Below are 27,328 nucleotides of genomic sequence, written 5' to 3' on the forward strand. Positions count from 1 at the left end.
ATGAAGTCTAAATCCTATGCAGTGCACTAAAACAGATCCATTAAACTTGAGACCTCCAGTGCAATAGCTCCTTAAAAACAATTCACCTCTTAATCACCATGATCCAAAACCCTTAAACTCATTCTCAAATCTCAATCATGTCCCCTAAACAGCCATGCACCCCCCCATGCAATTAGCCCCTTTGTTTGCAATAGGAGTGAGGATACTAGGTTTTCAGGTACTGGTAATTTTGTAGATTAGATTTAGCTATACCTGTTTCGCAATAACTAACGGATATCAGGCTACTTAATACAACCTATGTACTGTGAACCTATAAGAATATGATTGTATCATATAAATATAAGTCTATAAATGGCTACCGGCTTCTATTGATGCCTCAAAAGTGCACTCAGGGCCGGTGCAAGGATTTTTGTCTACAGAGGCGAAGATGCATTTTGACGCCCCCCCCCCAAAAAAAAAAAACAAAACAACATATTTTCCACATACCAATGGCAAACACTTTTATTATTACTACCTAAATTACTATTTAAATGATGCCTACTAAAAGAAATCTAAAAGTGCAAAAAAAATTATGTACGTAGAGCCACTGTCTTTTTTTTCTTTGTTTCATATAAGAGATGTATAATATAGCTACAGACATTGCTATTTAGATTTACTCTTCAGCAAAGAATACCAAGATAAATAAGCAGATTTGGTAACAGATGTTAATTGGAATATTTTTTAATGGCATTCTCATGTAAGTTTAGTTTTGACTTTACTGTCCATTTAGCATAAGTGCTAATGTTTGTTTACTGACTAAAACAAAATTACTCAACAGTCTCTCATTTGAAAAGGTTGGACACTACTGCTCTAGAATATTTTATGAACAAGATTAATTTTGACGTTACTGTCCTTTTAATGGAGAAATATGTAGACTAACTATAGACTATACAAAACTAACTGAAAATAAGCAATTCTTTAGCATGGAAAAAATACACCATTTTTTAAATGCACAAAGTTATATCAATGTATTGGATAAACAGGAGGGTTCAGTAACGTAGCAATTTGCAGATATGTATTATTCAAATGGGAAAAGGGATAGTGTTGGATAGATAGGAAGAGGGACAAGTTGTGGCCCCCAGGCATTATATTCCACAAACTGTTTTATGGGCTTTGTCTCTAAAGAAACAAACATTTTACAAAACAACAACTTACAAAATAATAGTGAATGATTATGTCTTCAGATTTCCCTACGGATAGTAAGGAAAGTAAGGATAGTTTACATATTCATGCTTTTATAAGTCTTTTTCATTTCCATAAATATAAAAACAGGTGGCCCTCCTTTTACAACGGTTCAATTTACACCGTTTCAGAATAACATCCTTTTTTTTCCAGTCATGTGACTGCTATTGTAAAGCATTGAGAAGCAGTGCATTTATTAAAAGTAGGTGGAGCTGTCCGCTTGTGTTGCAGCAAAGCCAACCAAACTGAAATTAATCAGTTTAACCAGACATGAGCTATCAAGAAGATTTCAAAGGAACAAGATCTTCCTGTCTAGAAATCAGTCAAGATTCGAATGCATAGAAAGAACTGTTTGCAGAAAAATGCAAGTGAAGTCTGTGTTGTGTGATTATTTTATTAGGTTTATAATGCTGTTTAGCATAAGTTTTTGTTCATTTAACTTTAATTATATATTCTGTGTTGTGTGATTATTTTATTCGGTTTATAATGGTGTTTAGCATTTAAAGCCTTCATTTCAAAGCTTTAAAAATAATGTATTAGGTGTTACTTATGACAATTTTGAGAGGGGACTGGAACCTATCTCCTTCACTTCCCATTGACTTACATTATAAACTGGGTTTCAATTTACAACGGTTTCGATTTACAACCATTCCTTCTGGAACCTAACCCCGGCGTAAACTGAGGGCTACCTGTAATTGTTTGCAAAATCATGACGATGTGTCGTTCATGTGTGCATTTTTATATGTAATTGATATTGGATATGCAGTGACTGTTTATGCAAGGGAAAGGCACATCTAACTTTTTTTTCTGTATATCAGACCGTTATTATGAATAATTAATGACCAGCCAGCCTTGACTAAACTAAATTGGACTTTCATTACAAGTTATCCAGCCACCTTTGCAGAGGAGTCTGTCTGTGCATAACTCTCTATGGAAATTTATATGGTGATGGTGGGTGGTGACTGCCCAGTCCGTGCATATTTTCTGCCCGCAGTGCCCTGCCCCCCCGTACCCTCAGAGACCCCCGCCGTGCCATGACACCATTCCATTCATACCTCACTCTCCCTCTCACTGGTTGGGCAGGGCATCATTCACCTCACGTGGCTCATGATAGATGGTGCATGGTGTTGCAAAACATGCCGTGTGTGAGTCTCAGTCAGTCATGTGGAGCCAGGCTCATCCCTCATGATTTCTCCCTCTCTCAGTTTTAGTCATAGTAGGCTGGCCAGGCAGGCAGCGCAGGCACAGCTGGGCAAGTGAGCTCCGCCTCCACACTCGGTCATCACACGCGCACGGTGTGCCCACATTCCCAATTCCCATAGGCTATAGCAAGCCAATAGCTGGGCCAGCCCATGAAAGTCTTAGGTCAGGGTCTGGACAGAAAGTAAGTTGCACTGTTGGTGTTGCAGAGAGCCAGTCAAAAAACCTTTCTAGTGCAGCGTATGATCATATCAATATTTTCTGAGGGGGTACAGCATTCCATTTGGGTGGCCATTGCCCCCCCTTGAAGCCGACCCTGATTTGGTTACTACAACATAACCTCAAATGCCTATAAATACACCTCCCACCTCACTCCTACCCCAGTTTAAAAACTTTGCCTCCTTAGGAGGTGATGAAGCATGATGCGTTTGATTCTTCAGTGAAAGGCGCTTCTAAGCATATTGAAGCCCAGTTCCTCTCTAAGTGCAGTGATTGTCTGAGGGATGAGAAGGGAGTATTGCCTGATGACACCATGTTTTCACCTATGGGAAACCTATTCATAAGGCTCTCTGTAAATTCGGCTGCAGGGATTCATCTGCTGCTTCCCTTTACAGATCAACATTATACTCCTCTACCATATTCCAGGTGTAGACAATTGGGAAGCGGATTATCTCATCTGACAATCTCTTCATCCAGGGGAAGTGGTCTCTCCACCCAGATGTATTCTACTGAATTGTACAGATGTGGGGCTCTCTAGAGATGGATCTGATGGCCTCTCGTCTGAACAAGAAACTTGCCAGGTACCTTTCCAGGTCCAGGGATCCTCAGGTGGAAATGATGGACACTTTAGCAGTTCCCTGGTCTTACCAGCCTGCTTCCATTTCCCCCCCCTCTGGTTCTACTTCCAAGAGTGATCTCAAAGATCATAATGGAACAAGCTTATGTGTTTCTGATAGCACCAACGTGGCCTCGCAGAATTTGATATGCAGACCTTGCCCCAAATGTCCAGTTGCCAGCTTTGGCTAATTACTCTAAGACCAGACCTCCTGTCTCAAGGCCAGTTCTTTCATCCAGATCTCAAATCTCTAAATTTGATGGCATGGAAATTGAACATTTAGTCCTCATTCGTAGAGGTTTATCTGACTCTGTGATTAACACTATGATTCAGGCTCGTAAGCCTGTTTCAAGTAAAATATAACACGAGGTTTGGAAAACCTATATTTCATGGTGTTCTTCCCATGATTATTCCTGGCATTCCTTTCAGATTCCTAGGATTCTCCAGTTTCTTTAGGATGGTTTGGTTAAAGGTTTGTCTGCCAATACCTTTAAAAGGACAAATCTCTGCTCTTTCTGTTTTATTTCACAGAAAGATTGCTAATCTTCCTTATATTCACTTTTTTGTCCTGGCTTTAATTACAGTTAAACCTGTTATTAAATGTATTGCTTCTCCTTGGTGTCTTAATTTGGTATTAAAGATTTTTGAGCCTATGCATTCTTCAGACATTAAACGATTTTCTTGGAAAACCTGTGTACAACAGTGCCTATTTATACATACTAGCAATTAAATCAAATTGCCTTCTCCTATGAAGCCAGATTGTGCAATTTCTAGGTCAACTGGAAGTGACCTATGGTTATCCTAGAACCCAAGTAAACAAACTCTGATTCAGGACCGGTGTTCTAAAATTTTCCTAACCTCATAAGAATGCTAGACAGCATCTCTTCCAGTAATGTAGAATCAGCTGTTTGACTGCAAATCCTTCACTATGCATACGCTTCACCGTGTCACCACATTCCAGTCGCCGCTGTCCAGCATTTTTATGTGGCCGAGAATAAGTCTGAGTAAAAATGGAATTACTGTGCATGCGCTACACCACAGATCTTAATCTCTAACCACACATATATACTAGGGCTGCAACTAACGAATATTTTCCTAATCTATTAATTGTCTGATTATTTTTTCAACTAAACGGATAAAAAAAAATATAATTAATTGTTTCCTATAAACAAACAAACACTATGAAAAGCGCCAGACACATATAACCTTAGAAAGCTACTGAATAAGCAAAAACTTAGGAGTATTTAAAAACATACAAAAATTGCATATAAATTCCAATGGTATTAAAACATACAATACAGTAAAAATGGATAAGTGATAAGGTAAAACTTCCTACTTTATTGCAGGTAGTGTCTCTTTAAATGCTTGTGTGGCAATGTCCAAAAGTAGAAGCGGTTCTCTTTCTCCAACATAGGTGTGTCCGGTCCACGGCGTCATCCTTACTTGTGGGATATTCTCTTCCCCAACAGGAAATGGCAAAGAGCCCAGCAAAGCTGGTCACATGATCCCTCCTAGGCTCCGCCTACCCCAGTCATTCTCTTTGCCGTTGTACAGGCAACATCTCCACGGAGATGGCTTAGAGTTTTTTAGTGTTTAACTGTAGTTTTTCATTATTCAATCAAGAGTTTGTTATTTTCAAATAGTGCTGGTACGTACTATTTACTCAGAAACAGAAAAGAGATGAAGAATTCTGTTTGTATGAGGAAAATGATTTTAGCAACCGTAACTAAAATCCATGGCTGTTCCACACAGGACTGTTGAGAGCAATTAACTTCAGTTGGGGGAACAGTTTGCAGTCTCTTGCTGCTTGAGGTATGACACATTCTAACAAGACGATGTAATGCTGGAAGCTGTCATTTTCCCTATGGGATCCGGTAAGCCATGTTTATTACGATTGTAAATAAGGGCTTCACAAGGGCTTATTTAAACTGTAGACTTTTTTTGGGCTAAATCGATTGATATTAACACTTATTTAGCCTTGAGGAATCATTTATTCTGGGTATTTTGATTTAATAATTTCGGCAGGCACTGTTTTAGACACCTTATTCTTTAGGGGCTTTCCCAAAGCATAGGCAGAGTCTCATTTTCGCGCCGGTGTTGCGCACTTGTTTTTGAGAGGCATGGCATGCAGTCGCATGTGAGAGGAGCTCTGATACTTATAAAAGACTTCTGAAGGCGTCATTTGGTATCGTATTCCCCTTGGGGTTTGGTTGGGTCTCAGCAAAGCAGATACCAGGGACTGTAAAGGGGTTTAAAGCTTAAAACGGCTCCGGTTCCGTTATTTTAAGGGTTAAAGCTTCCAAAATTGGTGTGCAATATTTTCAAGGCTTTAAGACGCTGTGGTGAAAATTTGGTGAATTTTGAACAATTCCTTCATGTTTTTTCGCAATTGCAGTAATAAAGTGTGTTCAGTTTAAAATTTAAAGTGACAGTAACGGTTTTATTTTAAAACGTTTTTTGTACTTTCTGATCAAGTTTATGCCTGTTTAACATGTCTGAACTACCAGATAGACTGTGTTCTGAATGTGGGGAAGCCAGAATTCCTATTCATTTAAATAAATGTGATTTATGTGATAATGACAATGATGCCCAAGATGATTCCTCAAGTGAGGGGAGTAAGCATGGTACTGCATCATTCCCTCCTTCGTCTACACGAGTCTTGCCCACTCAGGAGGCCCCTAGTACATCTAGCGCGCCAATTCTCCTTACTATGCAACAATTAACGGCTGTAATGGATAATTCTGTCAAAAACATTTTAGCCAAAATGAACCCTTGTCAGCGTAAGCGTGGCTGCTCTGTTTTAGTTACTGAAGAGCATGACGACGCTGATATTAATATCTCTGAAGGGCCCCTAACCCAATCTGAGGGGGCCAGGGAGGTTTTGTCTGAGGGAGAAATTACTGATTTAGGGAACATTTCTCAGCAGGCTGAATCTGATGTGATTACATTTAAATTTAAATTGGAACATCTCCGCATTTTGCTTAAGGAGGTATTATCCACTCTGGATGATTGTGAAAATTTAGTCATCCCAGAGAAACTATGTAAAATGGACAAGTTCCTAGAGGTGCCGGGGCTCCCAGAAGCTTTTCCTATACCCAAGCGGGTGGCGGACATTGTTAATAAAGAATGGGAAAGGCCCGGTATTCCTTTCGTCCCTCCCCCCATATTTAAAAAATTGTTTCCTATGGTCGACCCCAGAAAGGACTTATGGCAGTCAGTCCCCAAGGTCGAGGGAGCGGTTTCTACTTTAAACAAACGCACCACTATTCCCATAGAGGATAGTTGTGCTTTCAAAGATCCTATGGATAAAAAATTAGAAGGTTTGCTTAAAAAGATGTTTGTTCAGCAGGGTTACCTTCTACAACCCATTTCATGCATTGTCCCTGTCACTACAGCCGCATATTTCTGGTTTGATGAACTGCTTAAGGTGCTCGATAGTGACTCTCCTCCTTATGAGGAGATTATGGACAGAATCAATGCTCTCAAATTGGCTAATTCTTTCACTCTAGACGCCTCTTTGCAATTGGCTAAGTTAGCGGCTAAGAACTCTGGGTTTGCTATTGTGGCGCGCAGAGCGCTTTGGTTGAAATCTTGGTCGGCTGATGCGTCTTCCAAGAACAAGCTACTAAACATTCCTTTCAAGGGGAAAACGCTGTTTGGTCCTGACTTGAAAGAGATTATCTCTGATATCACTGGGGGTAAGGGCCACGCCCTTCCTCAGGATCGGCCCTTCAAGGCAAAAAATAGACCTAATTTTCGTCCCTTTCGTAAAAACGGACCAGCCCAAGGTGTTACGTCCTCTAAGCAAGAGGGTAATACTTCTCAGGCCAAGCCAGCTTGGAGACCAATGCAAGGCTGGAACAAGGGAAAGCAGGCCAAGAAACCTGCCACTGTTACCAAGACAGCATGAAATATTGGCCCCCGATCCGGGACCGGATCTGGTGGGGGGCAGACTCTCTCTCTTCGCTCAGGCTTGGGCAAGAGATGTTCTGGATCCCTGGGCGCTAGAAATAGTCTCCCAGGGTTATCTTCTGGAATTCAAGGGACTTCCCCCAAGGGGGAGGTTCCACAAGTCGCAGTTGTCTTCAGACCACATAAAAAGACAGGCGTTCTTACATTGTGTAGAAGACCTGTTAAAAATGGGAGTGATTCATCCTGTTCCATTAAGAGAACAAGGGATGGGGTTCTACTCCAATCTGTTCATAGTTCCCAAAAAAGAGGGAACGTTCAGACCAATCCTAGATCTCAAGATCTTAAACAAATTTCTCAAGGTCCCATCGTTCAAGATGGAAACCATTCGAACTATCCTTCCTTCCATCCAGGAAGGTCAATTTATGACCACGGTGGATTTAAAGGATGCGTATCTACATATTCCTATCCACAAGGAACATCATCGGTTCCTAAGGTTTGCATTCCTGGACAAACATTACCAGTTCGTGGCGCTTCCTTTCGGATTAGCCACTGCTCCAAGGATTTTCACAAAGGTACTAGGGTCCCTTCTAGCGGTGCTAAGACCAAGGGGCATTGCAGTAGTACCTTACCTGGACGACATTCTGATTCAAGCGTCGTCCCTTCCTCAAGCAAAGGCTCACACGGACATTGTCCTGGCCTTTCTCAGATCTCACGGCTGGAAAGTGAACGTGGAAAAGAGTTCTCTATCCCCGTCAACAAGGGTTCCCTTCTTGGGAACAATTATAGACTCCTTAGAAATGAGGATCTTTCTAACAGAGGCCAGAAAAACAAAGCTTCTGGACTCTTGTCGGATACTTCATTCCGTTCCTCTTCCTTCCATAGCTCAGTGCATGGAAGTGATCGGGTTGATGGTGGCGGCGATGGACATAGTTCCTTTTGCGCGCATTCATCTAAGACCATTACAACTGTGCATGCTCAGTCAGTGGAATGGGGACTATACAGACTTGTCTCCGAAGATACAAGTAAATCAGAGGACCAGAGACTCACTCCGTTGGTGGCTGTCCCTGGACAATCTGTCTCAAGGGATGATGTTCCACAGACCAGAGTGGGTCATTGTCACGACCGACGCCAGTCTGATAGGCTGGGGCGCGGTCTGGGGATCCCTGAAAGCTCAGGGTCTTTGGTCTCGGGAAGAATCTCTTCTACCGATAAATATTCTGGAACTGAGAGCGATATTCAATGCGCTCCAGGCCTGGCCCCAGCTTGCGAGGACCAGGTTCATACGGTTTCAATCAGACAACATGACGACTGTTGCGTACATCAACCATCAGGGGGGAACAAGGAGTTCCCTAGCGATGGAAGAAGTAACCAAAATTATTCTTTGGGCGGAGTCTCACTCCTGCCACCTGTCTGCTATCCACATCCCAGGAGTGGAAAATTGGGAAGCGGATTTTCTGAGTCGTCAGACATTGCATCCGGGGGAGTGGGAACTCCATCCGGAAATCTTTGCCCAAGTCACTCACCTGTGGGGCATTCCAGACATGGATCTGATGGCCTCTCGTCAGAACTTCAAAGTTCCTTGCTACGGGGCCAGATCCAGGGATCCCAAGGCGGCTCTAGTGGATGCACTAGTAGCACCTTGGACCTTCAAACTAGCTTATGTGTTCCCGCCATTTCCTCTCATCCCCAGGCTGATAGCCAGGATCAAGCAGGAGAGGGCGTCGGTGATCTTGATAGCTCCTGCGTGGCCACGCAGGACTTGGTATGCAGATCTGGTGAATATGTCATCGGCTCCACCTTGGAAGCTACCTTTGAGACGAGACCTTCTTGTTCAGGGTCCGTTCGAACATCCGAATCTGGTTTCACTCCAGCTGACTGCTTGGAGATTGAACGCTTGATTTTATCGAAGCGAGGATTCTCAGATTCTGTGATCGATACTCTTGTTCAGGCCAGAAAGCCTGTGACTAGAAAGATTTACCACAAAATTTGGAAAAAATATATCTGTTGGTGTGAATCTAAAGGATTCCCTTGGGACAAGGTTAAGATTCCTAGGATTCTATCCTTCCTTCAAGAAGGATTGGAAAAAGGATTATCTGCAAGTTCCCTGAAGGGACAGATTTCTGCCTTGTCGGTATTACTTCACAAAAAGCTGGCAGCTGTGCCAGATGTTCAAGCCTTTGTTCAGGCTCTGGTTAGAATCAAGCCTGTTTACAAACCTTTGACTCCTCCTTGGAGTCTCAATTTAGTTCTTTCAGTTCTTCAGGGGGTTCCGTTTGAACCCTTACATTCCGTTGATATTAAGTTATTATCTTGGAAAGTTTTGTTTTTAGTTGCGATTTCTTCTGCGAGAAGAGTCTCAGAATTATCTGCTCTGCAGTGTTCTCCTCCTTATCTGGTGTTCCATGCAGATAAGGTGGTTTTACGTACTAAACCTGGTTTTCTTCCAAAAGTTGTTTCTAACAAAAACATTAACCAGGAGATTATCGTACCTTCTCTGTGTCCAAAACCAGTTTCAAAGAAGGAACGTTTGTTGCACAATTTGGATGTTGTTCGCGCTCTAAAATTCTATTTAGATGCTACAAAGGATTTTAGACAAACATCTTCCTTGTTTGTTGTTTATTCAGGTAAAAGGAGAGGTCAAAAAGCAACTTCTACCTCTCTCTCTTTTTGGATTAAAAGCATCATCAGATTGGCTTACGAGACTGCCGGACGGCAGCCTCCCGAAAGAATCACAGCTCATTCCACTAGGGCTGTGGCTTCCACATGGGCCTTCAAGAACGAGGCTTCTGTTGATCAGATATGTAGGGCAGCGACTTGGTCTTCACTGCACACTTTTACCAAATTTTACAAGTTTGATACTTTTGCTTCTTCTGAGGCTATTTTTGGGAGAAAGGTTTTGCAAGCCGTGGTGCCTTCCATTTAGGTGACCTGATTTGCTCCCTCCCTTCATCCGTGTCCTAAAGCTTTGGTATTGGTTCCCACAAGTAAGGATGACGCCGTGGACCGGACACACCTATGTTGGAGAAAACAGAATTTATGTTTACCTGATAAATTTCTTTCTCCAACGGTGTGTCCGGTCCACGGCCCGCCCTGGTTTTTTTAATCAGGTCTGATATTTTATTTTCTTTAACTACAGTCACCACGGTACCATATGGTTTCTCCTATGCAAATATTCCTCCTTAACGTCGGTCGAATGACTGGGGTAGGCGGAGCCTAGGAGGGATCATGTGACCAGCTTTGCTGGGCTCTTTGCCATTTCCTGTTGGGGAAGAGAATATCCCACAAGTAAGGATGACGCCGTGGACCGGACACACCGTTGGAGAAAGAAATTTATCAGGTAAACATAAATTCTGTTTTTTCCTTGTGCAGCTCCTTTTAAATCACTAGTGTGATAGCGATGAGATAGAAACTAAAAAAAGAAAAACATGGAGCGCAAGGAAGAAAGCAGAGAAAAGATCATTGTGCAGTATATCAGGATAAAAATAACAATTTATTAATAACAAAAAACAAACTCACAAACAAACCCTCAAACAGTATGAGGTATGTGACAGCGTGTTGTATAGATGTTGCTATACGTTCTCACAATATCCAGTTTCTCCCTCCTGGCTAACCTGGCTGTGACCGTCCAGTCTCAGTGTTTCTTACAGGAAGTCAGGATATATTATCTTGGTTACAGTCCTTCAAAGCAGAAATTTCCCTCCTGCGGTAGGTCAAACTGTGTAGCCGGCAACAGATTCTCCTGACCGTAATTAAAATGACTTTCAGTAAGTACTGCTTTCCACTTGTCTGTGCGCGTCCCCGAGCTGGGAGACACACAGGGACGCACAGTAACAGTGGGCAGTGAACCGGGTACTACTGAGCCGGGACACTACAGCCACCGTGTGCTGAGCCCGCACATTCATGTCATATACACAGGTTTGTGGCAACCCTGCATCAAGGAAGTCTATCTGCGCACACACCCACACCACTAGCAAAAAAGATTACTACTCGCTGAAGGCTCGGATGATGGATAGCATTTTATCATTTTAATTACGGTCAGGAGAATCTGTTGTCGGCTACACAGTTTGACCTACCGCAGGAGGGAAATTTCTGCTTTGAAGGACTGTAACCAAGATAATATATCCTGACTTCCTGTAAGAAACACTGAGACTGGACAGCCAGGTTAGCCAGGAGGGAGAAACTGGATATTGTGAGAACGTATAGCAACATCTATACAACACGCTGCTACATACCTCATATTGTTTGAGGGTTTGTTTGTGAGTTTCTTTTTTGCTATTAATTAATTGTTATTTTTATCCTGATATACTGCACAATGATATTTTCTCTGCTTTCTTCCTTGCGCTCCATGTTTTTCTTTTTTTAGTTTCTATCTAATTGTTTCCTATAATTTAAATAAAATCCACATACTGAGTGTTACAAATATAAAGTTCAGACTAAAACTTTACATTAACACAACTGTTTTTCCAATTTTTAAGCCGCAGAGCACATTTTTATATTTAGGCAAAACAAAACCACAAACTGTTTGAAAAAGAGGTAGAACTAGAAAGTGGTTGAATATAACGGTTTAAAACATTCTGTTATTCACTCATTCAGCATTTTTATGGGTCGAGGAAAATTTTAGAACACCAGCTGTGAAACTGCTCCTGTCAAAATTATGTGCAGTTCAATGTTTCCTATGTGCAGTGTGCTCATATCTTAGTGTACACCACCATCTAGTGGACAAAAATAATATATATTTACAAACGTAAAAACATGCTGATTTACATTGAAACATGCTGTATACACACATTTTCATGTAACAGCATGTAATAGACACTACAATAAAGAATAATATGCACAGAAACTGATATAAAAATCCAGTGTAAAACCTTTTAAAAACTTACTTAGAAACTCCTAATTTAACACTGTTAATGAGATAAGTCTGGGACACCAACTAAAAGGGGCTGATAGCAGAACCTCTCCCCTCCCCTGCATATGAAAATACCCATTATACAAGCAGAAGCAATCTAAAGTCATACATCAGTATACATCTAAAGCTTTGGGGCTTGGTTAGAAATCTGAAAATCAGCATACCGAGATGGGCTATATAAATGGATTATCTACAAAACATTTATGCAAAGAAAAATCTATTGTATAATGTCCCTTTAACTATAAAGTCTGCTGTAATACCATTATAGAAAACTTTTCCATTCAGCAAAGAATTTAAGGAAAAACCTCCATATTTCTATTCCTATTATTTTGAACAGCATTAAATGGACAGTCTAAACCAGAATTTTTGTTTTTAAAGATAGTTAATCCCTTTATTACCCTTTCCCTAGTTTTTCAGAACCAACACAGTTATATAAATATACTTTTTATCTCTGTGATTATCTTTTATCTATGCCTCTGCAAACTGCCCCCTTATGTCAGCTCTTTTGACAGACTTGCATTTTAGCCAATCAGTGCTGGCTCCCTGGAACTTCATGTGCGTAAGCACAGTGTTATCTATATGACACACATGAACCAACACCCTCTAGTGGTAAAAAACTGTCAAAATTCCCTGAGAGAAGAGGCGGCCTTCAAGGGCTTAGAAATTAGCATATACACCTCCTAGGTTTAGCTTTCAACTAAGAAATACCCAGAGAACAAAGCAACATTGGTGACAAAAGTAAATTCGAAAATTGTTTAAAATTACATGCCCTATCTGAATCATGAAAGTTTATTTTGGACTAGACAGTCCCTTTAAGTTAACCCTAGTGTTTAAAGAGCTATATTAACATGATGTATAGCATATTGCAGGGAAATGTTGAGAAAAAGCAAATGCCAAACTTATACACATCATGCATACCCCTAGGAACTATCATCAGATAGATAAAATCTACCAGATGGTAGAGATAAGAGCTTAACAGCATCCATTATTTATTGGCTATGTCAGGCTCAGTATCATGCACATATGTAATCAATAAAAGCTTATACAGCCCATCTTATTGACATCATTTTTATTTTGTGTTGCCAAACTAATTTCACTGTAGAAGATCATCACTTCATAGGAAACAGTGCCAGTCATTGACACTATTTAATCCCTTTGGCGCAATTGTGTCTAATCTACGGCTCCATTTATTTTCCAGTTGTATTAACTTTTTATCTCTGTGTCTCCTTCTTGCCAGAGGTGGGACATCATCATGGTTCTCATTTGTGACACATTTGTGACGAGCAACTGGTTGATTAGAGATACCTTCTCGTATAAATTATCAATGATTGGCCATTCTCACCCATAGGTTATCACTAGTTTTTCCAATGTAATATAAACCACATGAACAAATGATTAAATACGTGACGTGTGTGGTTGTGCAGGTGATTCTGTGCCTTATCCAACATTTTCTATTGTTATGATGATGAAAATATCTTGTGGTTACTAAGCTATTGCAAGTGGTGCAACTTATACAACGATAACACCCTGGTTTAGGTGGTAATAGCCAGGTCTTTCTTGTATAAGCCTGAATATTATCCATCTGCATCAATTTATCCCTCAGACATGGTCCTCTACGAACACATACTTGTGGAGTATCATAATCTTTAAATGGTAAAGACATATCTGATTGTAGAATATGGCAATTTTTTTAAAAACTTCATATATCTTTGACTTTTCTTGGCAGAACGTAGTGGAGAAGGTCATACGTTTGTCACTTCTGCTCTGTTTCTCTTTTGGTACTCAAATGGATTGCTTGCACTGTAAAAGTAGTTTGTTATAACAACAATTTCTGAATCTTAATTCCATCTCTTGAAGTTGAATCTCTGTGTTTTTAGGGTCAGTGTTGTTTCTTTGAACTCTTAAAAACTATGATTTGGTTATGGATCTCAGCAGTGCAGATGGATGGCAACTTTGTGCATGTAGTAATTAATTCCTGTCCGTATTTTTTTCGGAATAATGTGGTTCCAAAACCATTGCTGATTTTATAGATCATGAGATCCAAGAAATCAATTGTAGTGCTGGAATAATGTATTCATTACCCGAAATGTCCCAATAAAGCTCTGCATTTTGGAAAAGACCAGAGTGTACCACCTCCCTCTTGGGTACTACAGTGTATGGGGTCTAGAGGAGCATTGGAGTGTATAAATTTAGGCTGGAAACCCTGGCAAGATTTGAGGGCTGTATTTATCTTTTTTTGAGTATATATATATATATATATATATATATATATATATATATATATATATATATATATATATATATATATATATATATATAAATATAAATTAGAGAGAGAGATTACATTACATGAATATTCTACTATGCTTATTCCTTGCTTGTCTTCTGGAATTGATTTAACTTAAAGGGACATAATACTCATATGCTAAATCACTTGAAACTGATGCAGTATAACTGTAAAAAGCTGACAGGAAAATATCACCTGAGCATCTCTATGTAAAAAAGGAAGATATTTTACCTCACAATCTCCTCAGCTCAGCAGAGTAAGTTCTGTGTAAAAAGTTATAATTCAGCTGCTGGCCAGCTGCAGGTAATAAAAATAAAAATATGAAGAAATGAACAGCAGATAATCAGCATCAGCAGTGCTGAGGTCATGAACTCTTTTACTGTGATCTCATGAGATTTGACTTAACTCTCATGAGATTTCATTGTAAACTTCCTTAAACTGAATAGGGAAATAAGATGAGTGTGCACAAAAGCTCACTCCCTTAGCTGTCCCGGGACAGACATACTGATTTGCTGCTTAGAAGTCCTTTACAATGGGATGTGGTTGGTTACTGAGGAACTTTTGAGGTAAAATATCTTTCTTTTTTACATAGAGGTGCTCAGGTGATATTTTCTAGTCTGCTTTTTACAGCTATGCTGCATCACTTTCAAGTGTTTCAACATTTTGGATGTCATGGCCCTTTAAAAGCATAATAATTGTCCGTTTATATATTCATTTTGTGTTGTTTGTACCAGTATATTTAAAAAAAAAAAAAAGAAGGTTCTTATTGACCTTTACTATTAATACATGTTATATTTTTCCTGCTTTAATAACATAATATTTACTTACAGAAGCCAAAGAAGCCACCTCCTCCTTCCAAATGTCCAGGTATGTAAATATTAGTACTATAGTAGTATATTGGAGTATCAAATATTGTGCAAAAGTACAACTTAATTAGAAGTACATTATGGTTGACTTTTTAAAAATTTTTTTGGGAATTTCCTTATTACTATAAATACATTAATTTTCATTATTATCCCTCAGCTTCTTTTTTATGAGAACGAGGCTCCCATTAAAACTTATGCAAGCACGCTCGCTCTTGTCAGTGCAATGCTTCCCTGAAATGTGCTTCTTTTCTACAGTAAACCTACCCAGAGCTAACCCATTTACCTTATTCATTTTGTGTCCTTCTCGGAACTGTTTAAAGTTTTGTAATGTCCTTTTAATTATTCGTCCACCAAAACAACACTCCATACTCAAGGTCTTACCAGGGATTTATATAGGGCAAAATTATGCTTTGCTTCCTGACCTTGAGCACTAATTTGTAGTTTGGTGTCAACAAAAATCCCTAAACCCTTTCTATTTCTGTTTCTTGTCCCTTGTCAGTAATGGGTATTATGCTTATTTTTGCTTTCAAAAGTAAAATAAATCTTACATTTATCAGTGTTAAAGTTGGTTTTCCTGTCAATCCTTTTAGGGTTTGCAAATTCCCTTTCATAGTACGTACGTCCAGTTCTGACCCAATCATCTGGGCTAGTAACGTTTAACCCCTGACTAGTAAACTATAGTGACATGTTTTCACCTCTGTACATACTTAGATTTATTACACACACAGCACATACATTATTTAATAAGTAGAAGTTGGATTTGTATTTCACTACTGTGGGGCCTAGAAAGGATCCAGCCACACCCAGCTAAATTCTAGATGTGGCTGGTGGCGGCTGTTGAGTTTGTCAAGCCCAGATCTATCAAATCCTTCATGTATGTCAAAAAATGCTTTTCCCCAGTTACTTTGATACCTTTACTATAACTCCTTGTTTTAATTCAAGTATTATCTATAAAAAAAAATTTATCATGATTATTACTGCTATAATTTCCTGCTTTTATACATATGCAAACGTTGCTAGCTATCTAGCTTTCTAGGAAAACTATAACATTTTTGTATCGTTAACTTTTTGATTGCCAGTGAGAATTGCTTTTGATTAGGAGGCTGTATGTTGCAGACCTGTTTAGCTGCCAGGAAGTTAACCAGGCCTAAAAAAAACAAACCCTGGGGCTAGGGCTTTTTTATCATTATACTATACTAAGCTGTATGTTTCTTAAGTGAGATGTCATAGGACGCTTTCAATGTATATCATGTCCTGCCCATAAGACCTTTGAGGACTGCAGTCTTGCTTTTTTTGGTAGCCATAGGGTTAACTAGCTGCTGCTTTTTAGCATCTGTAACTATGGTGAACCTAATACTGAGCAAAAATGCCAAAATTTCCTGAGTCATTTAAGCACAGAACTTGAAAAAACCTCCGTCCCTAAGGAGCTAATATTACAAACTAGTTTATCAGGAAGAGTAAATATTTCTCCTTGTACAGGGCTTGACACAACCCGGAAGCTACAGCTCTAAAAATATTAGCCCTTGCTTTTAAGTGATGAATTGTATAACATGAATCTCTGCAACTTGGTCAAGCCTTGTGTATATGAATTATTACATAAAATACAAGGTCATTCACTCTCATTTTTAATTTTTTTTTTTTCACTACTTGATAATTATTAAAAAAAATTCCCAAACAGTATTTTTAAATTTACTCTCAGAGCTTAAAATATCAGCCTACCCTTGTGGCATTCCCCTTACAGCTGATACATAATCTTTTCAGACCAGTGAGAGAGAGAGACTTGTCTTCCTCATAGCAATCCCAATTATCAGAGGTTAACTCGCATTTACACATTTTTCAAAACACAAAATCATTTTATAGACAGATGCCCTTAAACCAAAGATAAGCTTTATCAGCCTATCCTCGACTGCAAGGCTTTTTTTTTATTGGCTACATCCTCTACATCAAAATGTGTATGGGTATGGTCCGAGGAGCCGTTTGATTGATCTTTTTGGTAGAAGCTATTCTGTTTTCTTCAGTACCTAAAAACTGATGCATTCAGAAAGAATACAGAATTATATGATAGTGGGGTAGAAAAAAAAGTTTTGTTCCAATAGAACTTGTTGATTATAGTTTCTTTTATTCTTTACATTATCCAGTCCACTTGAATGGCCAATATCAGAAAGTTGTCATAGATGTCCATCTATAGATTGATCATATAACAATTGGGATATTGTAGTGCAGAAAGAATGACTCCATGTTATCGGTACTGTTAGAGAAATAACCTACCAGCATTGTGGTATAAACATTTGTTTCAGCATATTAAAATCTGTCACGTGAACATAGCATCATTTCGAAACAGGTTTTCAATTGAGGAGGTCATACTAGCTAGAGTAGAACTGTGTTAGTCAGGAGATCTATAGTATCCTAAGCTTTAGTGGCTTTAGGATGGTTTAACTGTCTTGAAATGTTTTGTCATTTACTTCTGCCATCCTGTTCCAAGGCATGGAGGATTTTGCAAAAAGTAAATGTTCTGGCAATATTTTGTGCAGGGACATTGGAAAGGTTAGTATTCTGCATTTAAATAAAGCAACGCAAGATTTCTATTAAAGGGATGTTGTGATAAAAAAATTAAAATTCTCTAATTTGATTTGATTTATTTTAGTGAAATGTTGCACTCAGAGTCATACCATATTGCAGCTCTTTCGTGGCACACTGCAGATTAGCCAGTTTGGAGCAGTGTACTTGTGCAACCACCATTTTCTGGCTGTGTGCATGCTGCAGCTCAGAGCATGGCTTTAGCTGGGTGTTTCATGACTTTGTGGGCGCTAAACCCAGTTTATTTGGAAAATTAGTATTAAAAAAATGCTCCAATAATTTAGAGAACTTTTTCTCTTGTTAAGTGTATCCAGTCCACGGATCATCCATTACTTGTGGGATATTCTCCTTCCCAACAGGAAGTTGCAAGAGGATCACCCACAGCAGAGCTGCTATATAGCTCCTCCCCTCACTGCCATATCCAGTCATTCTCTTCCAACTCTCAACTAAGATGGAGGTCGTAAGAGGACTGTGGTGTTTTATACTTTTTTTATTTCTTCAATCAAAAGTTTGTTATTTTTAAATGGTACCGGAATGTACTGTTTATCTCAGGCAGTATTTAGAAGAAGAATCTGCCTGCGTTTTCTATGATCTTAGCAGAAGTAACTAAGATCCTTTGCTGTTCTCACATATTCTGAGGAGTGAGGTAACTTCAGAGGGGGAATAGCGTGCAGGTTTTCCTGCAATAAGGTATGTGCAGTTAAAATATTTTTCTAGGGATGGAATTTGCTAGAAAATGCTGCTGATACCGAAGTAATGTAAGTAAAGCCTTAAATGCAGTGATAGCGACTGGTATCAGGCTTATTAATAGAGATACATACTCTTATAAAAGTGTATTTTAAATAGTTTGCTGGCATGTTTAATCGTTTTTTACATATGTTTGGTGATAAAACTTATTGGGGCCTAGTTTTTTCCACATGGCTGGCTTGAATTTTGCCTAGAAACAGTTCCCTGAGGCTTCCCACTGTTGTAATATGAGTGGGAGAGGCCTATTTTAGCGTTTTTTTGCACAGAAAAAATTACAGACACAGACATCCAGCTTCTTCCTGCATGATCCAGGACTTCTCTGAAGGGCTCAAAAGGTTCCAAAAGTCGTATTGAGGGAGGTAAAAAGCCACAGTAGAGCTGTGGCAGTTGTTGTGACTGTTTAAAAAACGTTTTTGTCATTTGTTATTCCGTTTTTGGTATTAAGGGGTTAATCATCCATTTGCAAGTGGGTGCAATGCTCTGCTAACTTATTTCATACACTGTAAAAATTTCGCTAGTGTAACTGCATTTTTTCACTGTTATTTCAAAATTTGGGAAAATTTGTGTTTCTTAAAGGCGCAAACGTTTTTTATATTGCTTGTAAACTTGTTTTAAAGTGTTTTCCAAGCTTGCTAGTCTCATTGCTAGTCTGTTTAAACATGTCTGACACAGAGGAACCTACTTGTTCATTATGTTTGAAAGCCATGGTGGAGCCCCATAGGAGAATGTGTACTAAATGTATTGATTTCACCTTAAACAGTAAAGATCAGTCTTTATCTATAAAAGAATTATCACCAGAGGGTTCTGTCGAGGGGGAAGTTATGCCGACTAACTCTCCCCACGTGTCAGACCCTTCGCCTCCCGCTCAGGGGACGCACGCTAATATGGCGCCAATTACGTCAGGGATGCCCATAGCGATTACCTTGCAGGACATGGCTGCAATCATGAATAATACCCTGTCAGAGGTATTATCTAGATTGCCTGAATTAAGAGGCAAGCGCGATAGCTCTGGGGTTAGGAGAGATACAGAGCGCGCAAATGCTGTTAGAGCCATGTCTGATACTGCGTCACAGTATGCAGAACATGAGGACGGAGAGCTTCAGTCTGTGGGTGACATCTCTGACTCGGGGAAACCTGATTCAGAGATTTCTAATTTTAAATTTAAGCTTGAGAATCTCTGTGTATTGCTTGTGGAGGTATTAGCTGCTCTGAATGACTGTAACACAGTTGCAATTCCAGAGAAATTGTGTAGACTGGATAGATACTATGCGGTGCCGGTGTGTACTGACGTTTTTCCTATACCTAAAAGGCTTACAGAAATTATTAGCAAGGAGTGGGATAGACCCGGTGTGCCCTTTTCCCCACCTCCTATATTTAGAAAAATGTTTCCAATAGACGCCACTACACGGGACTTATGGCAGACGGTCCCTAAGGTGGAGGGAGCAGTTTCTACTTTAGCAAAGCGTACCACTATCCCGGTTGAGGACAGTTGTGCTTTTTCAGATCCAATGGATAAAAAATTGGAGGGTTACCTTAAGAAAATGTTTATTCAACAAGGTTTTATTTTACAGCCCCTTGCATGCATTGCGCCTGTCACTGCTGCGGCGGCGGCATTCTGGTTTGAGGCCCTGGAAGAGGCCATCCAGACAGCTCCATTGAATGAAATTATTGACAAGCTTAGAACGCTTAAGCTAGCTAACTCATTTGTTTCTGATGCCATTGTTCATTTGAATAAACTAACGGCTAAGAATTCCGGATTCGCCATCCAGGCGCGTAGGGCGCTATGGCTTAAATCCTGGTCAGCTGACGTGACTTCAAAGTCTAAATTAGTCAACATTCCTTTCAAGGGGCAGACCTTATTCGGGCCTGGCTTGAAGGAAATTATTGCTGACATTACTGGAGGCAAGGGTCATACCCTTCCTCAGGACAGGGCCAAATCAAAGGCCAAACAGTCTAATTTTCGTGCCTTTCGAAATTTCAAGGCAGGAGCAGCATCAACTTCCTCCGCTTCAAAACAAGAGGGAACTGTTGTTCATTCCAGACAGGCCTGGAAACCTAACCAGTCCTGGAACAAGGGCAAGCAGGCCAGAAAGCCTGCTGCTGCCCCCAAGACAGCATGAAGGAACGGCCCCCTATCCGGAAACAGATCTAGTGGGGGGCAGACTTTCTCTCTTCGCCCAGGCGTGGGCAAGAGATGTTCAGGATCCCTGGGCGTTGGAGATCATATCTCAGGGATATCTTCTGGACTTCAAAGCTTCTCCTCCACAAGGGAGATTTCATCTTTCAAGGTTATCAGCAAACCAGATAAAGAAAGAGGCATTCCTAAGCTGTGTGCAAGACCTCCTAGTAATGGGAGTGATCCATCCAGTTCCGCGGACGGAACAAGGATAGGGATTTTATTCAAATCTGTTTGTGGTTCCCAAGCAAGAGGGAACCTTCAGACCAATCTTGGATCTAAAGATCTTAAACAAATTCCTCAGAGTTCCATCATTCAAAATGGAAACTATTCGGGCCATCCTACCCATGATCCAAGAGGGTCAGTACATGACCACAGTGGACTTAAAGGATGCCTACCTTCACATACCGATTCACAAAGATCATCATCGGTTCCTAAGGTTTGCCTTTCTAGACAGGCATTACCAATTTGTAGCTCTTCCCTTCGGGTTGGCCACTGCCCCGAGAATTTTTACAAAGGTTCTGGGCTCACTTCTGGCGGGTTCTAAGACCGCGAGGCATAGCGGTGGCTCCGTATCTAGACGACATCCTGATACAGGCGTCAAGCTTTCAAATTGCCAAGTCTCATACAGAGATAGTTCTGGCATTTCTGAGGTCGCATGGGGGGAAAGTGAACGTGGAAAAGAGTTCTCTATCACCACTCACAAGAGTCTCCTTCCTAGGGACTCTTATAGATTCTGTAGAGATGAAAATTTACCTGACGGAGTCCAGGTTATCAAAACTTCTAAATGCTTGCCGTGTCCTTCATTCCATTCCACGCCCGTCAGTGGCTCAGTGCATGGAAGTAATCGGCTTAATGGTAGCGGCAATGGACATAGTGCTATTTGCGCGCCTGCATCTCAGACCGCTGCAATTATGCATGCTAAGTCAGTGGAATGGGGATTACTCAGATTTGTCCCCTCTACTAAATCTGGATCAAGAGACCAGAGATTCTCTTCTCTGGTGGCTTTCTCGGGTTCATCTGTCCAAGGGTATGACCTTTCGCAGGCCAGATTAGACGATTGTAACAACAGATGCCAGCCTTCTAGGTTGGGGAGCAGTCTGGAACTCCCTGAAGGCTCAGGGATCGTGGACTCAGGAGGAGAAACTCCTCCCAATAAATATTCTGGAGTTAAGAGCAATATTCAATGCTCTTCTAGCTTGGCCTCAGTTAGCAACACTGAGGTTCATCAGATTTCAGTCGGACAACATCACGACTGTGGCTTACATCAACCATCAAGGGGGAACCAGGAGTTCCCTAGCGTTGTTAGAAGTCTCAAAGATAATTCGCTGGGCAGAGTCTCACTCTTGCCACCTGTCAGCGATCCACATCCCAGGCGTAGAGAACTGGGAGGCGGATTTTCTAAGTCGTCAGACTTTTCATCCGGGGGAGTGGGAACTCCATCCGGAGGTGTTTGCTCAACTGGTCCATCGTTGGGGCAAACCAGAACTGGATCTCATGGCGTCTCGCCAGAACGCCAAGCTTCCTTGTTACGGATCCAGGTCCAGGGACCCGGGAGCGACGCTGATAGATGCTCTAGCAGCTCCTTGGTTCTTCAACCTGGCTTATGTGTTTCCACCGTTTCCTCTGCTCCCTCGACTGATTGCCAAAATCAAACAGGAGAGAGCATCGGTGATTCTGATAGCGCCTGCGTGGCCACGCAGGACCTGGTATGCAGACCTAGTGGACATGTCATCTCTTCCACCATGGACTCTGCCTCTGAGGCAGGACCTTCTAATAGAAGGTCCTTTCAATCATCCAAATCTAATTTCTCTGAGACTGACTGCATGGAGATTGAACGCTTGATTCTATCAAGGCGTGGCTTCTCCGAGTCAGTCATTGATACCTTAATACAGGCTCGGAAGCCTGTCACCAGGAAAATCTACCATAAGATATGGCGTAAATATCTTTATTGGTGTGAATCCAAGAGTTACTCATGGAGTAAGGTTAGGATTCCTAGGATATTGTCCTTTCTCCAAGAGGGTTTGGACAAAGGCTTATCAGCTAGTTCTTTAAAAGGACAGATCTCTGCTCTGTCTATTCTTTTGCACAAGCGTCTGGCAGAAGTTCCAGACGTCCAGGCTTTGGTTAGGATTAAGCCTGTGTTTAAAACTGTTGCTCCCCCGTGGAGCTTAAACTTGGTTCTTAAAGTTCTTCAGGGAGTTCCGTTTGAACCCCTTCATTCCATTGATATTAAACTTTTATCTTGGAAAGTTCTGTTTTTGATGGCTATTTCCTCGGCTCGAAGAGTCTCTGAGTTATCTGCCTTACATTGTGATTCTCCTTATCTGATTTTTCATTCAGACAAGGTAGTTCTGCGTACCAAACCTGGGTTTTTACCTAAGGTGGTTTCTAACAGGAATATCAATCAAGAGATTGTTGTTCCATCATTGTGTCCTAATCCTTCTTCAAAGAAGGAACGTCTTTTGCATAATCTGGACGTAGTCCGTGCCTTGAAGTTTTACTTACAGGCTACTAAAGATTTTCGTCAAACATCTGCCCTGTTTGTCGTTTACTCTGGACAGAGGAGAGGTCAAAAAGCTTCGGCAACCTCTCTCTCCTTTTGGCTTCGGAGCATAATACGCTTAGCCTATGAGACTGCTGGACAGCAGCCCCCTGAAAGGATTACAGCTCATTCTACTAGAGCTGTGGCTTCCACCTGGGCCTTTAAAAATGAGGCCTCTGTTGAACAGATTTGCAAGGCTGCGACTTGGTCTTCGCTTCACACCTTTTCAAAATTTTACAAATTTGACACTTTTGCTTCTTCGGAGGCTGTTTTTGGGAGAAAGGTTCTACAGGCAGTGGTTCCTTCCGTTTAAGTTCCTGCCTTGTCCCTCCCATCATCCGTGTACTTTAGCTTTGGTATTGGTATCCCACAAGTAATGGATGATCCGTGGACTGGATACACTTAACAAGAGAAAACATAATTTATGCTTACCTGATAAATTTATTTCTCTTGTAGTGTATCCAGTCCACGTCCTGCCCTGTCCTTTTAAGGCAGGTCTAAATTTTAATTAAACTACAGTCACCACTGCACCCTATGGTTTCTCCTTTCTCGTCTTGTTTCGGTCGAATGACTGGATATGGCAGTTAGGGGAGGAGCTATATAGCAGCTCTGCTGTGGGTGATCCTCTTGCAACTTCCTGTTGGGAAGGAGAATATCCCACAAGTAATGGATGATCCATGGACTGGATACACTACAAGAGAAATACATTTATCAGGTAAGCATAAATTATGTTTTTTTCCATCTAAAGAGGTTGAGAGTACACGGCTTCATTCATTACTTATGGATATAAAGAACCTGGCCACCAGGAGGAGGCAAAGACACCCCATCCAAAGGCTTAAATACCTCCCCCACCTCACTCATCCCCCATTCATTCTTTGCCTTTCGTCACAGGAGGTTGGCAGAGAAGTGTCGGAAGATTCGGAGTAGTCTCTTATGGAGGATAGTACTTTTCGGAATGGAACTGGAGTTTTAAGTAGCCCTGTCAGCCTCTCAGTGAGAGCCTGGGTGAAAGTTAGAGTCCGGAGATGCAGGGAGAGTCTTTCTGTGAAACCATCCTGACTCATTTTTAACAGCTCCATAAGCAATCAGCATTGTTGATTTTCGCTGCCTGCTTCCTCACTCAAGTCCATGTCAGGAGCGACGCTACTACACTGTCACACTTGAGAGGCCGTGTTCCTGTTCCACGGCATAGATTCTGGTAAGATCGTTTCATTTTTTATACACGTAATGTAAACGCAGAAGACAGGGTCACAATGTGATACCTTTTATCTTTATAGAATCAAGGGTTAATATCCCTGGTAGGGAGATTATTGAACGGGGGGTGTGTGTTTGTAAATGATATTGTTTGTGTCATTGCTGCGATATGTGTGAGATGAGGCTCTGGCAATGGATGGACTTTTAGTTTAATTTCCGGGAGTACTTGCGCGGCCGAATTGGTGCATTTTTCTCTCTAGTGCAGGGACGGTCCTGCGAGGCATTCCTTCTGACCGGGTGGGGCCTAGTTGACTTCCTCTGCTTGTCCGGTGGTTGCAGGAGACGTAACGGTTTCTGTGGTCCGGGTCATAGGAGGCGGTGAGTGCCCCGGCCATTGGAGGTTATAAAGGTTCCATTTTATATATTTAATATCTTGTCCGTAATAAGGGCGCAAGCTATGGAGGACTCTGATGCGTTAAAGGGTACTCCCTCTTTAACAAAGTCTAGCACCTGTGTTTATTGTGAGGAGGTTCTGGTAGATACGCCTGCCCAACTATGTTTCACATGCCGTGATAAAGTTATGATGTCTAGTACTACTGAGCCGTCCACCTCTGAGGGTTCTCCATCCCGTGAGGTGCGTTCCCTACATTCATCTCAGATTACACATGCAGCGCCCCAGGGCAAGACTATTTCTCCTATGGGAGGGATTCGTTGGCCGCCAGATTTTGCGGATTCAACTGCAAACGCAGGTGTCTAAGGTGATTAGTGCCTTACCACGTTCTGCTAAGCTCAAGCGTATGGTGAAATATGGCGATCCGACCCAGGGGTCATCTACTCCAATGGATATTTCGGAAAGATTATCCGCTGATGAGGATGACTCCGACTCTTCGGAGGACGTTCCTTCTGGGTCAGAGTCTGTCATCTACAACTCTGACTGTAGAGGAGCCTGACTTTAGGTTTAGGATGGAGAGTTTGCGCTTTTTGCTGATGCAAGTGCTGGCTACCCTTGAGGTTCGGGAACTGAAACTCCCGGAGGAACCTTTGATTCCTAAGCTTGATAAAGTATATGAGGACAGGGTGGTGCCTCAAACCTTCCCGGTTCCTTTTTTTTAAGAATGAATGGGAGAAATTAGGTTCTTCCTTTTCCCCTACTTCTTCTTTTAAGAAACTGTTCCCCGTCCTGGACTTTCAATGGGGGACTGTCCATAAGGTGGATTGTGCTATCTCTACGCTCGCGAAGTGGGCGACGATTCCTCTTTAGGATAGTTCGTCGTTTAAGAAACCCATGGATAAAAACATAATTTATGCTTACCTGATAAATTCCTTTCTTCTGTTGTGTGATCAGTCCACGGGTCATCATTACTTCTGGGATATAACTCCTCCCCAACAGGAAATGCAAGAGGATTCACCCAGCAGAGCTGCATATAGCTCCTCCCCTCTACGTCACTCCCAGTCATTCGACCAAGAATCAACGAGAAAGGAGAAACCAAGGGTGAAGTGGTGACTGGAGTATAATTTAAAAGATATTTACCTGCCTTAAAAAACAGGGCGGGCCGTGGACTGATCACACAACAGAAGAAAGGAATTTATCAGGTAAGCATAAATTATGTTTTCTTCTGTTATGTGTGATCAGTCCACGGGTCATCATTACTTCTGGGATACCAATACCAAAGCAAAAGTACACGGATGACGGGAGGGATAGGCAGGCTCATTATACAGAAGGAACCACTGCCTGAAGAACCTTTCTCCCAAAAATAGCCTCCGAAGAAGCAAAAGTGTCAAATTTGTAAAATTTGGAAAAAGTATGAAGCGAAGACCAAGTTGCAGCCTTGCAAATCTGTTCAACAGAGGCCTCATTCTTAAAGGCCCAAGTGGAAGCCACAGCTCTAGTAGAATGAGCTGTAATTCTTTCAGGAGGCTGCTGTCCAGCAGTCTCATAGGCTAAACGAATTATGCTACGAAGCCAGAAGGAGAGAGAGGTAGCCGAAGCCTTATGACCTCTCCTCTGACCAGAGTACACGACAAACAGGGAAGACGTTTGTCGAAAATCCTTAGTTGCCTGCAAGTAGAACTTGAGGGCACGAACTACATCCAGATTGTGTAGAAGACGTTCCTTCTTTGAAGAAGGATTCGGGCACAGGGAAGGAACCACGATCTCTTGATTGATATTCCTGTTAGTGACTACCTTAGGTAAGAACCCAGGTTTTGTACGCAGAACTACCTTATCTGAATGAAAAATCAAATAAGGAGAATCACAATGTAAAGCTGATAACTCAGAGACTCTCCGAGCCGAAGAAATAGCCATTAAAAATAACACTTTCCAAGATAACAACTTTATATCAATGGAATGAAGGGGTTCAAACGGAACTCCTTGTAGAACGTTAAGAACAAGGTTTAAACTCCATGGCGGAGCAACAGTTTTAAACACAGGCTTGATCCTAGCTAAAGCCTGACAAAAGGCCTGGACGTCTGGATTTTCTGACAGACGCCTGTGCAACAAGATGGACAGAGCTGAGATCTGTCCCTTTAATGAACTAGCCGATAAACCCTTTTCTAAACCTTCTTGTAGAAAGGACAATATCCTAGGAATCCTAACCTTACTCCAGGAGTAACCTTTGGATTCGCACCAGTATAGGTATTTACGCCATATCTTATGGTAAATCCTTCTGGTAACAGGCTTCCTAGCCTGTATCAGGGTATCAATAACCGACTCAGAAAAACCACGTTTTGATAAAATCAAGCGTTCAATTTCCAAGCAGTCAGCTTCAGAGAAGTTAGATTTTGATGTTTGAATGGACCCTGTATCAGAAGGTCCTGTCTTAGAGGTAGAGACCAAGGCGGACAGGATGACATGTCCAC

The 27,328-nt window shown here is 41.3% G+C and overlaps 1 protein-coding gene across 1 annotated transcript in view; it reads left to right on the plus strand.

The window, feature by feature from the left end:
• CD2AP (CD2 associated protein) overlaps positions 1-27,328 on the plus strand; it is a gene marked incomplete at its 3' end in the record, with an annotated part of 687,573 nt that overhangs the window by 530,940 nt on the left and 129,305 nt on the right. Inside the window, 1 exon segment of the mRNA XM_053709615.1 lies at positions 15,195-15,231. Within this exon segment, the coding sequence (XP_053565590.1) occupies positions 15,195-15,231 (37 nt within the window).

Source organism: Bombina bombina, chromosome 4 (genome assembly GCF_027579735.1).
Source record: "Bombina bombina isolate aBomBom1 chromosome 4, aBomBom1.pri, whole genome shotgun sequence".
Lineage (NCBI taxonomy): Eukaryota > Metazoa > Chordata > Amphibia > Anura > Bombinatoridae > Bombina > Bombina bombina.